The sequence below is a fragment of the Lissotriton helveticus genome, chromosome 7, assembly GCF_964261635.1.
Source record: "Lissotriton helveticus chromosome 7, aLisHel1.1, whole genome shotgun sequence".
Taxonomy (NCBI): Eukaryota; Metazoa; Chordata; class Amphibia; order Caudata; family Salamandridae; genus Lissotriton; species Lissotriton helveticus.
The window spans coordinates 1,427,851,038-1,427,867,694 of record NC_136068.1 but is presented as its reverse complement, the minus strand read 5'-3'; the positions used below and the strand labels follow the sequence as shown (position 1 = coordinate 1,427,867,694).

At 44.7% G+C, this 16,657-nt stretch overlaps 1 protein-coding gene across 4 annotated transcripts in view; it reads left to right on the top strand.

Moving 5' to 3' along the window:
- The window catches only part of MYH16 (myosin heavy chain 16), a 1,068,458-nt gene that overhangs the window by 521,574 nt on the left and 530,227 nt on the right, over positions 1-16,657 (top strand). For all 4 annotated transcript variants that reach the window (XM_078654769.1, XM_078654768.1, XM_078654770.1 and 1 more), the window contains one exon: positions 6,871-6,927. In XM_078654769.1, the coding sequence (XP_078510895.1) occupies positions 6,871-6,927 (57 nt within the window). The remainder of the gene's footprint in view (positions 1-6,870; positions 6,928-16,657) is intronic.

Sequence of the window (16,657 nt, the reverse complement as noted above, 5' to 3'; positions counted from 1 at the left end):
GTTCAAATCCGTTGTACCATCAACTACATCTAGCTTATTCGCCTGTTCCATTTCATCTACTTCTGGAAGCTTAGCACGATGGATAGTGGCTGATGGACTTAATGAATCTAGGGGTTCAGCTGGGGTAGGTATATTTTGTTTGTCAGCTAAGTTTTCAGGGCCCAAAGATTCTTGATTGATATTTAGGGTCTGGGGTAGGGGCTTAAAGTAGCACCTCAAAGAAGGCGTAATCAGTGTGGCTTTACCCTTTATAGGTATTATCTTTTTGGCGGACCTCTGAAGCGTCTCTTTAGCACTACTGCCCAAGTAGTCACCCCCCAGTTTAGTCTTGCTTAATGACAGTTGACCTCCTTCCTTGAAAGGCACTTTATCCTGTGCTACTTGTAGTGAATCTGGCTCGGGATCTGTCTCAGTGCTTGTTACAAGACCTCTTTCGGGGGTCTCTTCCGTCAGAGATTCCGACTCAGAGTCCAACTCCACTTCTTTGATCCCTAGGGCTATGCCCTTCTTTTTACCCTTCCCCTTTCTCTTCCCCAGGATGTCGCTGGTGGGTCCCTTCTTTCCTCCTGAGTCCCTTCTCCTGGTCTGTGCCTTAGTCAGTGTTTTGCTAGTACTCTGGTTTAAGACTGCCACAGAAAGAGCATGCAGTTTATTCTTGATATTGATATTAACCGGATTTGGAGCTGGGGAGGGTAATGGACACAAGTCTTTTGCAGGCCCACCACTTATATCTTGGTTTGTATATAGCAGGGAGCTCCTGTCTCTATCTATGGCTGTTTCTGCCTGATTAGGGTTACATATGGTGCTAACAGCTGCGAGATTTAAATTTGTGTTTGTTTTTACACTTTTCACACTTTTAACGATCTTTGCACCTTTCCCTGTGTCAGGCGCTTCTAACATGCCATCCTCCCGAGAAGCCCCCTTACCGCACCATTTCGCTGCTCTCCCGGACCTCGGGAACACACTGTAAGCAGCCGCCCTCCGACTTTTCCTCAGCTCCACGGCTGCCTCAAACCAGCGGAGGGGCACGGGAAAAGAGATCCGCCCCCAACACATCGGTTGCTCCGCTGTTCTGCTTGCGATGTCCGGCGGGTCTTCCTCAGCCAAGCCAAGCCGAAGAAACTGAAATGTCGAGCCGGTGAACTTCCGCGCTACAAGAGGCGCCGGTACAGACGCCGCAGCAGGGAAGCTTTTTCGACCGCCGCCCCCCCCCCCCTCTGTGCCGGATCCGAAGTAGTATTAGTCCCTCGCCATGCCTCAGGAAAGTCCCGGAACAAGATGCAGTCGACCCGGTCAGTGCGCTTGGTTGCGGTGCATCAGTGCAGGAGCCGGTGTCGGGACGTGCGTACCGCTCTAACTAGCGGCCGCCATGTTTTCTCAGGGAAGCACAATGTTAACGGGTCCACTGAAATCAAACGTGGCACCAATCAAATTTCCCATCAGTGCCACTGTAAACCTAATAAGAGGGACAAGGCTATTTGACCACATCACACTATCTCTAGAGGCCCTTAGTTGTCTCCCTGTAGAAGCTAGGATCCAGTTAAACTGTAGCTTGTGTGACCCATAATGCCCTGCACCATGATGAACACAGATACCTAACAAACAAGCTCAAGATATCAGGGGGAACCCGCTCCTTTCATAGTGTAAATACCTTCTTGCTAGAACCCCCAAGATTCAAGAAGAAGAAAAGATATGCATGTACTTACTCTGGATTTGCTTCCAGATCTTGGAACTACCTCCCACCTAAGAACAAATCCAACTTATTGACAAATACATTCAAGAATGAGATCAAGAGGACTCTTATTGAAAGATATAGATTTATTACAGAAATCATATGGGTTAGCCTGATTTGAGGACTCTCTGCACCTTGGATGTAGCGTGCTAAATATTAGGCACAATGGTCATAGGTCAATTTAAATTGATATTGCCTCAACCCTTTATTTAGTAGCTTTTCTCATATCAAATCAAATCACAGCAACTTTTGACTTTTACAAATACATCAGACAGAAATCAATTTACATGAACAATAAGCTACCTGTGAATGCATAATTGCTTGGTTCTCATTCTAACCCTGGGTGGCAGCCTTGATAAAGTCTGAGAGGATGAAACACGTATTGAATGCAGTGACTGCTCTATGTAATCAGCTATTCATCTTTAACAACTGTCCTTGAAGAAAAATGTAGATTATTAGACTTAAGTGTAAGCCAATGAAAAATCTTATGATTACTTTGGAAACGATTTGTAGTGTGCTTCAGTCTTTCTTTTCATATTGGAGTGGACTCCCAATTCTTGACGAGCCCACATACAACTTCGTAGTAAGCAGGGTGTTTTGGTTTGTTTAGGGCACTGCATTGTTACCCTAGATCTTTATGCTGCTGTTATTGTATGAACTTTTCTTCTGCAGTGCCACATACATGATGAGGATTTGCAACTACTTATAGTCAATACTACCAATGTAATAGCAAGTTTCAGTTTTTATTGACAGTTTGTTATCATGCCTTTAAAGGCAATACAAACAGATTTTGTTGCGAGCACTGCATCCAATTTGGCGATGCAGTGCGCTCAACTGTTGGAAATGGCCCTTTTTGCAGGGTTATCCCCAAACTTTTTGCTTCTTCCTCCTTTATTTTTCCTGACCCGTAGTTGTTGGCAATAGGACTCTGGGCACTTTACCACTGCTGATCTGTGCTAAAGTGCATATGCTCTCTGTATAAATTGTTATTGTGATTGGTTATCCATGATTGGCATATTTGTATCACCAAGAAGTCCCTAGTAAAGTGCACTGAGTGTGCCAGGGCTGGTTATATAAATGCTTCTAGCCTGCAGCACTGATTGTGCCACCCACATTAGTAGCCCTAAAATGGTGTCTCAGGCCTGCCACCGCAATGCCTGTGTGTAGTCTGTGAACTGCCATGTCAACCTGGCCAGTGTCTCCACTGAACAGGCCTTCCCTTTCTGTACACACTGGACACCCCTAAGGAAGGCCCAAGGTACCCCCCTGGGCAGGGTGCAGTGTATGTGAAAGGTAGAGCATGTACTAGTGCAGGTGACATGCTCTGGTAGTGAATTACAGCCATTTTCGTTTTTTACTATTGTAAGGCTATCTTGCCCATAGGCTATCAGGGGGATTGCTGTGTACAGTGGTTACCTTCATATCTTCCCATAGGAGCAAGATAGAACATAAACGTCTGGTATCCCTGAACTCAGAATTTAATAACACATCTTGTAGGACAGGTGGTTTTTAAATTCTGTGTTTGAAAGCAGCACTTTTAGAAAGTGGCTGCTTTCTTGTCTGACCTTTCTGTGTGCCTTTGGCTGTTTGTGAATTGACTGTCTGGTTTGTGAGTGACAGGGCTGGGGGATTCCAGGAGACAGAATGAGTTGCCCAGTGGTGCATAGAGAGATCTGCATCTAGATTTGAGGGAGGAGTTGCACCTGGACCTGGATAGGACTGTGCCTGCCCCCCCCACAGTGCTAGCTCCACCCCCTGTGGTGCGTCTGATGTCTCTGCCCTGCACTGTGAAAGGAGAGAAGGAATCATGTCAAGAAAATGCTCCAGGGCCGTGCTTTCCCTCCACAATGCTGGCTCTACCTCCTGTGGGGCGTCTGATGTTTCTGCTCTGCACTGTGAAAGGAAAGAAGGAGTCATGTAAACAGAGTGCTCCAGAACTGGTTTGGACCGGGCTCAGAGCCCTTCTGCACAAAGAGAACACAGACGTTTTCGGTTATAAGTACAGGACCCCAGACCACTGAACTTTAGATCATCCTGGAATCAAGAAGGACCCTCTAACAAGCAGAAAGCTGGAAGACTTAAGAGGAAGGACAGTCCTGCTATGTGTTTGTGGGCTGACCTGCAGTTGCTTTGCTGCCAAGGACAAGGGAAGGACTTTGTTGGTGCTTAGTCCCCTTGCTTGAAGAGATCTCCAAGGGCCTGAAGAGAGCTGTCCTCCTGTTAAGAGGTCCCAGGAACAAAAGGACTTCACCCCCAGCATCCCCCTGAACTCTGCTGAGAGAGTTCTGCCCTTCCTAGAGTGCTGAATCCGACTGAGGGGCCTCTGGAAGTTGTGGCCCGCTGTTTGGGAAGCTGGACAAGGAGAAACAAAGACAATCTGAAAGTTTTCATGCATCGCTCGCTTGCGGAGCGCATCCCCGACAGTGCGAGGAAATTCCTGCCGCCACGAAGATTGAGATCGTCGCAGCGCCTGTTGTCGCTGCAAGAGCCGACGCATCCTTCGCTTGCAGAACGCATCGGCCCGGCGCGGGAAGATTCCTGTCGCTGTGAGTATCGTCGCAGAGCCATCGTATCGAGGGGCCGCGGTAGGAGAAGATCGACGCTGCACCGCGCATCGCCGCCGCACCTGAGATCATCGCCGTTCCCAAGATCGTAGCATCGTGCCTTTGCGAGACACTTCCTACGGAACCTGCGCACCAGAATCCATACAAGGTATCGCATCCCTCCTCATACAGACCGGCTTTGTCACAACACGCCCGCTGCATCCAGCGGGGCTGTCGCATCGCCTCCCCAGGGTCTCAGGAGTGACGCATCGCTTGTTTTTCAATGCTGCAGCTTCCATTTGGAACTTTTGTCGCATCTAAAGGTACTTTTGGCTAAACGTGACGCAACTGTGGATTATTTTAAAGCAAACCCTAGAACTCTTTGCAAATCATATTCTTGAACTGTGTATGTTGGATTTTTGTCGTTTTGGTCTTGTGTAGGTTAAATAACTTTATTTTGCTAAACTGGTGTGGGGTCCATTTGTGGTGTTTTTACTGTGTTACTATGAGTGTTGGTACAAATACTTTACACATTGCCTTTGATAAGCCTGTCTGCTTGTGCCAAGCTACCAAGGGGGTGATCAGGGGTTATCTAAAGAGTGTATCCGCCTTACCCTGACTAGAAGCAAGGGTCCCTATTTGGACATTGTTACCTACCTCTGCCAACTAGAGACCAACAGCAACGAAATTCGTTTTATTTATTTATATGTTTACTTACCTGCATTTGGCCGTGTTCCATAGTTTACTACCCGCCAACCTTCCCCTCCCCTGCCCCACATCACCACCCAGGAACACTCCCACCACCAAACTGCTACTGCTTACATGCATCTTCTAAGTAGCACCTCCTAGAGCCTTCCTTTACTAAATGCTTTACATCTTGTTTGTGCTGTGTAACAGACAACCCTTGTAGTTCCTACCCTATTCCAACATCTAGGGATACCTATATAATCCAGTAGGTTAGCCACCCACCTGTAGGCATACTTCTCCTGCAAGCAGGATTTTATAATGTCAAGTATATGAGGAGATTTCTATGGGATGTTTACATAGTGTGTGAGTGTGAGAGAATGCAAGTATTAAAAAGCATGTGAATGTGTATTTGTGGATGACAATATGTGTGTAAGCATGTGAGGGCTTGTGTGCGGATGTGAGATTGTATGTGAGTGAGTGTGTTAGTGTAAAAGAGTGAGTATTTGGCAGCATGTACAATTGTTTAGGTCTATGTGTGCTACTTGACTTGGCATCTTGGAGGTAGTTATTTTATTATGGGCATGGTACCAATGGTATAAGTGTTGGTAACCTACAGCAAATGCAGGCCCTGCGTACTTGAAAAAAGTGTTTATATATCTATAAATATCTATGTATGTTTGTGGTATTTCTAAAGTGTGAACCAAGCCAAAAGGCAGTAAAGCACTGTACAAGGTGAAAGACAAACATAAAATTAACAAGCCATAACAGAATGAGCTGTTATGTAGATGTTTAATGCATTGTGATATTGTGTTTTTCCAAGAGGTATGTCTTCAACTATTTTCTAAACTGGAACAGCGTTGGGGCAGTCCTAATGGGTACAGAGATATTTGTTGTAGATTTTGGGTGCATAGATGGAAAAGATGAATGTAAGTGGTACTTGAGTAGAGCAACTGAAAAGGCAGCAGAGTGTTTTGCAGGGACAAAAACAAGGGTACAGTCAATAAGTATTCGAATGGGAAGCTGGGTTCTGAAACTGTAGGTAGACAGTTTCTTCTTTGTGATGAAGTGATCTTTAAAATTGTGCGCCTTCAGCTCTTTCCTAAATTAAAGAATGGTTGGGGTCGTTCTCATGAATACAGGAATGTTGGACCAGATCCTGGGTGCATAAATAGATAAGATCTGCTGCTGTCCTGTTTTTAAAATGTTTTGCATTTATCTATTTCCAGTCATCTCCTGGCTGCAGGAGTACTGACAGCCATTGAGGTAGTGCGTTTGTCAGCCATATATGCAGGCAGTTGCTTGGGTCACGTTGGCTTTGTAGATGATTCTGTTTTTTTTTAAGATGTCGTGGTCTGGCAAGTGGAGACAAATAATTCTGGCATACAGAAGGAAAGTACTGGCACGGGCATATTGGAGATAAATCTTCACAAATGGGGACACCCATGGCAAATTTTAAATAAATGGAGTCAAATCTAAGGAAAGGTCGGAATTACCTAGGACATCCTGAAAATTCTTGAATATTTCATATATGCCATTCCTGAGCCTATTGGTTTCACTAGAAAATGTATGTGAAAACTGTGTTCGAAAATGTACTGTTTGACCCCATCATGTTTAAAATGTTCTTAGGGACAGAAACCCCAAACTCTCCTAGAAGAAGTAGAGCTTGCTCACTTTGCTGGCTCAATACAGTATGAGACAAGTGTTACTTCAAATTACTTTCAAACATCAGCAGCTGTCACTAGTACTATACCCAGTGGTTTATATCACTATTGGTCAATATGACCGACTATCAATGATCCTGATGGGCCTGATAACTAAAACGCAATCCTTCTGTAATACTCTCCTTGTGTTGCATAGTGCTAAATACATTAAAACGAAGATAATTGTATCAATAATATTCCTTTCTAGATCCGAATTGATGAACTGGAGGACGAATTGGAAGCAGAAAAATCAATGAGAGCAAAGGTATGTAAAAATGTTAAATATTTCAAACCTTTGTTCAGTTAAATTACTCTTTATATACATCTAGAACATATGATCTGGGCTGGAGCAGCAACTGGAAAAAGATCCATGTGCTACAAAGTACTACTAGAAAATTTGGTTCAGGAGTTCTGGAGAATTGTTTGCCAAATTGCTATCGATCATTATTGCATAGCCTTTTGCTCCTGCTGATCATAATCAAACCACTGACACCAGAAGGGTGAACAACCCAAATCAGTTCCAAACTACTCCTATAGATTCTCCTCCTGGGTCTATACAGTAAGAGGGAGCAAACAGTCACTAAAAGTAATTCCAGAATCTATGTTGGAAGTGAAAGGAAGTGTGTAAAACTTTGAAATAAGTTTGAAATAAACAAAACTATTATCATGTAAGAAGGAAACTAAAGATATCAATAGCCGAGTGATGTTTGACAAGATATTTTCAGATCGAACCAGTCTCATTAGTGCAAGAAAAAAGTCCAAAATTGTGCCAAGTGCAATTTTTTTAATTATGCAAATTTCATGAAGCCTAATTAAAATGTTGCTCTGCCTAGTTACCAAGTGCTATTTATAAATGCGTATAGCCACTTATACAATTTATGCATCTATGGAGGTCATTTGCTAACTTTGATTTATTGTAGTCTTAAAAACTCAAATAGGTGAAGTAAACCCTTTGCTAGAATATGTTCCAAGAATTAGACAAGACTATATCTCAAGAAGTGGAGCAGTTTTGAAACCATGATAATGTTTATCCTGTAGGTATGAAACTATAGAATGTCCTGACACATGGGATACTGACTTGATGCACGGCGTCATGGAGGTGAGGCTTCAGTGCCAAAGTCGAGGCCAGCTCCCTGACTGCCACAGGGGAAGTGAGGCCTCATGTTCGCGAGTAGGCGACATGTCTAATCCAGGACAGGGCTAGTCAGTTGCGTCAGTTCCAGTTGCGGTGTAAAGCCGGCGAGTTCGTGGAGTCCCCCTCGGTGGCTATCAGTGCCGTGATAACAGGATGCAGGCGTTGGGGATGACAGAGTCGGTGCGAGCACTGGCGTCGGAAATGCCGATAACTGCAGGCATCGGCAGGCATTGAAGGAATTTGGAGCTGCGGTGCAGTTTGGGCGGTGCGTCATGCACTTCACAAGCGTTGCCCCAGGCATTGGTGCAGGTTGCAGCATCACAGAGGCATCGCTTACGGAGTCAGATATTGCTTTTGTTGCTTCTTTCAAGTTATTCCGTCTACCAACAGCAGGTACAACCTCCAGAGGCCCAAAACTGGAATAGGCACCTCCTGACAGGTTACCACTCTCAGCAGGGGAGCTGGGGGTGAAGTCTGTGTGTCCCATAGACTTCAGAACAGAAAGCCAGCACACACAGGCCGTATGAGATTGTTCTTCAAGCAGGTTCACAGCAAAGTTCTAGTCTTTGTCCTTTCCTTGGCAGAAGCAGCAACTGCAGGCCAACAGCACACAGCAAATGGGGCAGTACTCCTCCTCACAGCTCTCCAGCTCTTCTCCTTGGCAAAGGTTCCTCTTGAATCCAGAAGTGATCTAGATTTGTGGTGTTTAAGGTTCATTACTTATACCCCAATTTGGTCTCTGAACCCAGTCCAAACCAGTTCTGCCCTTACTCTGTGCAGTATGACCACAGGGGATGGAGAACCATTGTGCAAGGGGGACATGCCCTATTCAGGTACAATGAAAACTCCTCCCACTACTCTAAATGCAGTCAAGGTCTATTCAGCTCAGCTCTGAGTCATCCAGGAGGGGCCAGGCACACCTCAACCCCCTAGTGGCTGTCTACAGTGAATACAAATCCCCAGCCCCTGTCACTCCAAACTAGAAAGTCAATCCACAACCAGGCAGAGGCATACAGAATTGTTAAACAAGAAAATGCCTACTTTTAAAAGTGGCATTTTCAAACACATAATTTAAAAACCATCTTTACTAAAAGATGTGTTATTAAACTCGGAGTTTAGAGAACCTAAACGTTATTCCTTCATCTCGTCCAAATGGGATGTTATACTTGTAAGATGCTAGAAAAGTACCTCCCATGCTATCCTATGGGACAGATAGCCTTGCAATAGTGAAACACGAAATTGGTAGTATTTCACTGTAGGGGTGCCTTACATGTAAGAAAAGGGAAGGGTAGTGTCTGGCAGTAGGGTGCACTTGCCAGGTCAACATGGCAGTTCAAAACTGGGCGCAGACACTGCCATGGCAGGTCTGAGATACATTTAAGGGGCTACCCATGTGGGTGGCACAATCAGTACTGCAGGCCCACTAGTGCATTTGATTTACAGGCCCTGGCACACTCAGTGCGCTTTACAAGGGACTTACCAGTAAATCAAATATGCCAATCAGGGAGAAACTATTGTAATCATAATTTACTCAGAGTGCATATGCACTTTAGCACTGGTAAAGTGCCTAAACTACTAAAGCCAACAAAAAAGGTTGAGAAAAATAGGAGGAAGAAGCAAAATGTTTGGGGATAACCCTGAAAAAAGGGCCAATTCCAACAGTCACTAATAATGGTTGGTCTGGAGACTGACTGCACTTTTTGTGACACTACCAGTGTTCTGTTAAGCTAAAATAATACAGTCAAGCTATCCCCTCATTCCCTCAATACCATGCCAATTTGTATGATTCAAATCCAAAAGAAGGAAAGAAATGTTCACTATGAATTTAAAGGATATTGCTCAAGAGCAAAACAATAGTGTGGACTCATTAAATTTGCCATGCTGATATTGATTATGATTAATGAATACATTAAATGGCAAAAATGAAAAATGTATGTCTGAATGGATATATTGCTGTTCCCACTATATGGCTAGATAGTGTTATTCTATCATATATATCTAGAATACGATGTGTTGGTATTATGATTTAAAGGTAAGCTAATCTCAGTGCAATCCAGAACATTTATATTGTCCCCAGGCATTCTGTCCACCTTTGTATTTGTATCAAATTACAAATGTGCAAGATGGAAGCTCTGTCTCACTGAGAGGTTGAATTACTCAAGAGCCGTCCTCTCACATATCTGATGCAGTTACCAAGCTATGAATCTAAAATGACAAGGCCTTCTTTGGAACATGATTTACAAATGCACACAGTGGTACTGGAACAATTTTAAAAGTGGACGTGCAGCCATCAATATTACCTCACTGAAGTCATGGGACTGTGAAAAATTCAAGCATTACTCGAACGTGTGGCAAATGTATTCAGAAGGAGATGTGTGTGGTATGTGGCTGGTGGTGCATTTTGGAGTACACTTGCAAATATATTACTAATGTATGGTGTGGTAGCGCACTGCCACTTACAGGCAGCATATTTTCTAATGAAATGGCCTGTAACTGTGCACAGATGTACAGTTTCACTGATAAAATGGTATAGTGCACTTAGATAATGTGTGGAAATTAGATTTCAGCGAATATTTCTTTTGCTCATCACTAAGTGTATTAATTTGTTTTGATCCTATTAAAATATTTGTTTCCATCACACTTCAGAATTACAAAAAATGTACTTCATTTAGGTTTCATAACTGCTGATTCCTGAAGTATTTGTACAGGTCACTTAAAGGTATTCACATTTTGTTGTGTTAGAAAAAAAAGACATCCTACAGCTTACTCCTTTCAAGCTCCCTGTACCCTCAGCACCAAGATTGGCACACAGTTCATCTTACAGAATCTTCTTACTTTGCTGTCAAGGAAAAGTAAACACCAATCTGCATGACAAAGCAAAAAGTAGCAATTTGCCACAAGACATAGCCTGACATTTGACCTTGACTTTGAAGCAAAGCAAATGCAATAATATAAAAAAAAATTAAAAGCATGTTTATTATTTTTCACATGTGAACTTCGCAATGCTTTTCTGGGGGTTACTACAGCATCCCGCACCCCAATTTTCATCACCTATGAATGCACAGCAATTGCTTTGTCACCCACCTCACCAACTCAATACAACTAAAACCTGGAACTATGGGCCCGACTACGATGGCAGACGGACTGGAGTCTGTCCGCCATCGTGATGGGAACGGGGACCATCCGCAATACATGCGGCGGTCCCGCATACCCGTTCAGGATGCGACCGCCACCAAAGCAGTCGGATCTTGCATTTTAACATTGCAGCAGGTACTGCTGACAGCCGTGAAGTTAAAATTAAGCATGAGCGGATTTTGCGTATTGGCAATCCGCGGATCTGCGGATTTGCGTATTTGCGGATTGCGACAATACGCAAAATCCGCGGATCCTAGCGTATTTATTTTTTTGCGTGTTCGCACGGGTTTCTGCAAGTTCGCGAGGGTTTTATTGTACAAAACGCTCGCGAACGTGCAGAAACCCGTGCGAACACAATGTGCCTACTCATGGCCAAACGGACGGGGCTTCCATGCGAGTGCACGCACATGCCTCTTGTGTGTATAAAAGGCCAGAGGCCGATCAGAGCAGCAGATGAAGATACAGAGACTCCTGGTCACAGGAACAGCACAGGGATTGTGCTGCACATGCCTCTTGTGTGTATAAAAGGTCAGAGGCCGATCAGAGCAGCAGATGAAGATACAGAGACTCCAGGTCACAGGAACAGCACAGGGATTGTGCTCGTGAAAGTCAAGGATGCAAAGGCCTCTATCCAGCATCACAGCTGACTTTCGACGGTAGATAGATGTGGTAAAGAAGGCACATTGCCCAGCCTCGACGACGCTCTCGATTGTTTCTGGGCTGATGAATGAGTCACTGCATTTGAGCTTCAACTAGTTCCAGCGACCATGTGTGTGTTTACAATGGCGCCAGCAAGCTGCCAGCGCCGTTGTAAAATAGTTACAAAGTTAGCTTGCACAGGAAGCACTTAGATAAAATAAAGCAGCACCTGCTTCGTTTTATCTAGTGGTTCCTGTGCAAGCTAACTTTGTAACTATTTTACAACGGCGCTGGCAGCTTGCTGGCGCCATTACATGAGTGGGTGGGGGTTCAACTTTTGAACCTGTTACATCCGCGGATTTTTTCGGATTTTGAGGAAAATACGTAAAATACACGGATTGCGTATTCACCAAAAATCCGAAAAATCCGCGGACGTAACGGATTTGCCGCCCATGCTTAGTTAAAATGGCATGCTGTGCATTTCACAGCAGTACGGTGCCTGCCACTTGGTGCAGTGAAATATAGGGGGGTACCATGGGTACCCCCCCAGTGCACCCACACTTACTCCCAACACAAGGGGGTCCCGCAACGGGCCCCCAAACCCAATCTCCACCAGCCTTTCAATGGTGGTTTACCCGCCACAGAAAGGTTGGCTGCACATAGCATTGTGATCTGGCGGACGGTGCCTGCTAGGCACCACCGCCATTTCATTAGTGCAGACCGCTCTGCCAGGCAATCGCAACTATTGCCTGTGGCAGTTCCGTGGCAGATGATCTTTGTGTCCACCGCAGTCCGAGCTCGATTCTCTCCGCTATCATAATGTGGCGGAGGAAAATCGCAGTAATATTGCGGAAGGACCGCCACCGCATGGCTGGCGGTGATGGGCCTTCCGCAATCGTAATCGGCCCCTATGTTTAGAACTGTTTCACCATGCACTACTACATTGAATAATCTGTACACTGAATTCACTGCTTCATGAGGTACTGGCAGTGCTAAATCTGAGCCGGTGGTTGATTGCGGGGGCCACCGGGACTCCTTTTTGGGGACCAGACCTAAGACGTTTCCCGAGAGTAAGAGAGGGAAAAATACAGAAATGGAAAGGAGGAGGATGAGAAAGACTGAAAAGCTGCCACAAATTGAGCAAGCAGGGGCCAACAAGACTGAGATAAAGGGCTGTGCTAAATTTGAGATGGTGGTTTCTGGTGCTCAGCACCAGCACTTAATCATCAAAACCGGCACTTTTCATGAGCACCAGTTAAGGACACATTCATTTAATGTAGGCACAGGAGATCAAGATACAGGATGTTGATCCGACGCCGAGGCTGGATCCCTGTTTCGCTGTTTCCCAGCTCCGAAGTTGGCATCTTTGTCCATTATGCCACATCCTATCCCCACTTTCATGGTTAGTAGTAGGTTCTGTTTAAGACGGCACTAACAGGAGAAATGGGCTGGTGCAAGCTGCCTCCTGATGTGAACCCCAACACTTTTTTTTTTACAAATTAACCACTGATAAAGGAGTAGGCATTGTCCAGCAATGGATTGAAGAGGCATGAGGTGGATTTAATACTACACAGCCTGGGCACCGGCACTTATTCTTTTGCAAGTCAAGCACTGGGTATGCCGTCTTGGTGATGGGGAGAGGGAGGCGGATGGGAGGTTCAGTAGCAGAATATTGTTTGAAATAATATTGAGCCATCAATATCGTTTGCAATATTTAAGGAGCATAAGTTAAGATGGCATTTCTTTCGATTAAATGTTGTCATACAACCCGTACCCTTACATTTTTTTAAGTAAAATAATAACGTTCCATAAATATTGTGTTATTGTTTACATGAATTCTGCAATGCCACACGATTTATTGAACCCCGTGCAGTGTTCAGCGCAAGTGGTGAAAGGCGACATAGGGGGCGACTAACTTCAGAATATCTGAGCCATGTAGGACAGGATGTTTCTTGTATGCTTTTCTGCACTTACTAGAGAACCTTTAATTTGTCCTGTCACGAACAACTACGTATTATAAACACATATGTGATGTTATTCGCTTTTGCAGAAGTAATTGTTAACAGTTGCGTTGTTGTAGATCTAGTCTGTGTACGTTTTGTCCTTCCCGTCAGTAGCTTGCTCCGTACCCACCTCAACATTGGTACCTGATGACTGAATCCATCACACTGTTCTGCAGATGAATTGCTGCTTGTTTTCTGCTTCTTGACCCTCCAGGAGACCTTTCCTCTCCATAGCCTCTCACAGCCAGTTGTTTCTCTCGTAGGGTGCACAAGTCTGAGGGACCCCCGTTGCTTTCCTCTGAACCTCCTTTAAACATGCCTTTTAATCCGAGGCAGATGCTGACATGCCTGATGTTTGAGGTACAAGACATCTGCTTCCATCGCTCGAAAAGCAGTTGCAGATGGGCTGGTCCTTCACGCTGACAGCTCATTCCAGGGCTCAGGGTTTCCATTTCAGAGGTGGCCATCTCTGGGAAAGGGCAGCAGGGGTGCTGTGCTTGCTTTGCTTGAATGCCCACAAAGTATTGTGCAGTGGATAAGGAGTGTTTGACTTGCTATAAATCTTGCAGATTTTATTTTAGTTACATGTTTTGTAAGGTGCCGACTTGCATTTGCTTCAGTGCTCTACAGATTTTTGGTTGGCGAGGGACTCTTAACAAGACCTCCAGTCTTGGGGAATGGAGTCACGTGTTGTTGTCTCGGAGAACTGACACATTGGTCCTTAGAGAGAGGATTTTTTTAGTAGTGATTTTTAGACTCCCATGTAAATGGCATTTTGCCCTTTTCTAGCTCCTCTTTCCACGGCCAATATTTGAGGCTCCCAATTACGATCTGACACCCTATAGTGCTGTCTGCTGGTAATGTCCAAAGGCAGGTGGCGAATATCATTATGCAGTATCCTCGACCTCTGTTCGGGGTCTCTTAGGTTCATGTTCATGCCACTCTTTTCCTTCTTGCAGGGAGGAAATGGCGGCCTTAGAAGGATTTTCTATGCTGATACTTTTGCCGCTCGCACTTTTGATGATTTAACCTGGTTTGGCTGGTCAGCATTGTGGACCAGGCCTAAGGCTGTACCAGATGTTTCTGGGGAATCCAGTTCCTGCAGATATTCTGGAATTCAAGTCACAAAGCATTGCAAAACGTCAGCGACATAATGCTAAATGATGAAACCCTCTTACAGAATGTGGTGAGGGGCCCCTGAAACTCCTGTATTTCGTGGATTTCATAGGCCTTGGGCTGAATGGGGGCATCCAGAAAGGTGAGGCCCCACTGCACTGCCAGACTGCAGATGACTGCAACCCCTGTCTCCACTGTGGTTCCCACTTGCACAGCCAGCAGAGCAAATTTGATTGCTGAGCTGCATTCCATGAAAAATTTGTAAACCTATCCCTCACTGTATTTGGACAAATATATCTTATGCAAAACCATTTTATTAGTGTTAATCAAAGGATGTGCCATTTAAATTTTCTGCAGAAAAAAATATAGTTTTCCCGCTAACATGCCAAAGAAATGATTCCACAGCCTTCACAGTTTTCTAAAACCTTGCATATAACTTCATGAATATTGAAAAAGAAAAATCTTTGCAGCTTCTCACACTCATATGTATGAATTTGTTAAAATCTTTACACTAAGGACATATGTTCTACAGTGCATAGAACTTTGAAATGGCACCGTATTCCATAAAGGGCTCAGTTATAATTTGGATAGAGCAATGTGTATTCCTCATTCAATGCTAATTAAATCTGTGTTCCCATGACGGCGTTTTCTCCCAATGTATAGGAATGTGCGAAGGGCAGGCAGACATCTGGTGGGAGAAGTTAAGGCAGTGAAGTCCTCTGCCACCCTGTCTGCCTTTACTCTGTTTGCTAAACCCTAAATCAGGCCTTCTGTCTTGAGTGGCACACTGGGCGAAAAACAAAGGTTTGAAATGCTACCTAAGGGATTATCAGTGGTTAGACCATTTGCAAGCATTGTCCCATCACCGTTTGTGTGTTTGATTGACTGTAGTATGCCTGGAAACCTGATAATGGTTTAGCTTTCCAAGCGTTCTACTATCAACATTTATAAATTCTAAAAAGTAGTACATTTACAACCATTCAAAGAGTACTTCTAGGGGTTCAGATTTGCGGCTTTGTTAGTAAACCGATTAATAAGGTTCATAATTACTAAGAAATGTTGAAATACAGCGCAGCAAGCACAGTTGCTGCGCTGCTTTGCATAAGCTGAGAGCAGAACTGCACCATCTCTTCAAAGAAATAGTACAGTTCAGCTCTCTCCATGTGCTGGCACAATTTGGGCGGTCTTGCGCCAATGCGGGTGTCATAGTGCCATAGTGCAAGGGTGACTGCATTGTGGTCAGGAAAGATTTTGTGCAGGAAGGGGTACCTTACTGCAAAAAAAATGTCCATGGAGGCTTTTTAGGGCTCGGGCCTACATCACCACGAAGTGGGGGCGGAGCTTCCGAGCTCTTATGTATTCGAAAAAAAAAAGAATTCTGAAAGGGGTCCGGGCTGCCACATTCCTTAGTGCGCGCCGCATTTTTTTGGCATCTGCCTAGTGATTCGTCCAGGCAAGGCTGTGTTTAAGTAAGGCAGCACGCCATAGGCCGTAGGAATTTGTCAATGTCCACTTCCTGCATAAAGTGTTCGGACACGCGCAGAAGAATACATAAATCCTCAATTACCCGCTGTCCGAGGTGCCGGTAATTGAAGGCAGATGGTGCTGGGAGCGTGTGCACTGCTGTGTTTTTTTTCCCTTCAGCTCTGTGTGCGCGCATGAACAGCCGGCCAGCAATGTAGAGAATCACATGCATCAGATGAGGTTTTTTTAAACAATTGCGAAAGTGATCTCTTTATGTGCTGCTTGTTTAAACAATTGCGATCGCGAAAGTGATGCTTTCTGTGCTGCTTGTTTTTCGTATGTAATCTTGTTCTTCTACGAACTCGATGGTAGCGGAGTATCCCATCCTCACCCTCTAGGTCACTTCATTAATTTTCCACGAGTCCGGCGTGTCTGGTGGCGAGTGCAGATTGGTAGTGCAGAGTGCAGAGTGGTAGTGCAGAGTGGTAGTGCAGAGTGGTAGT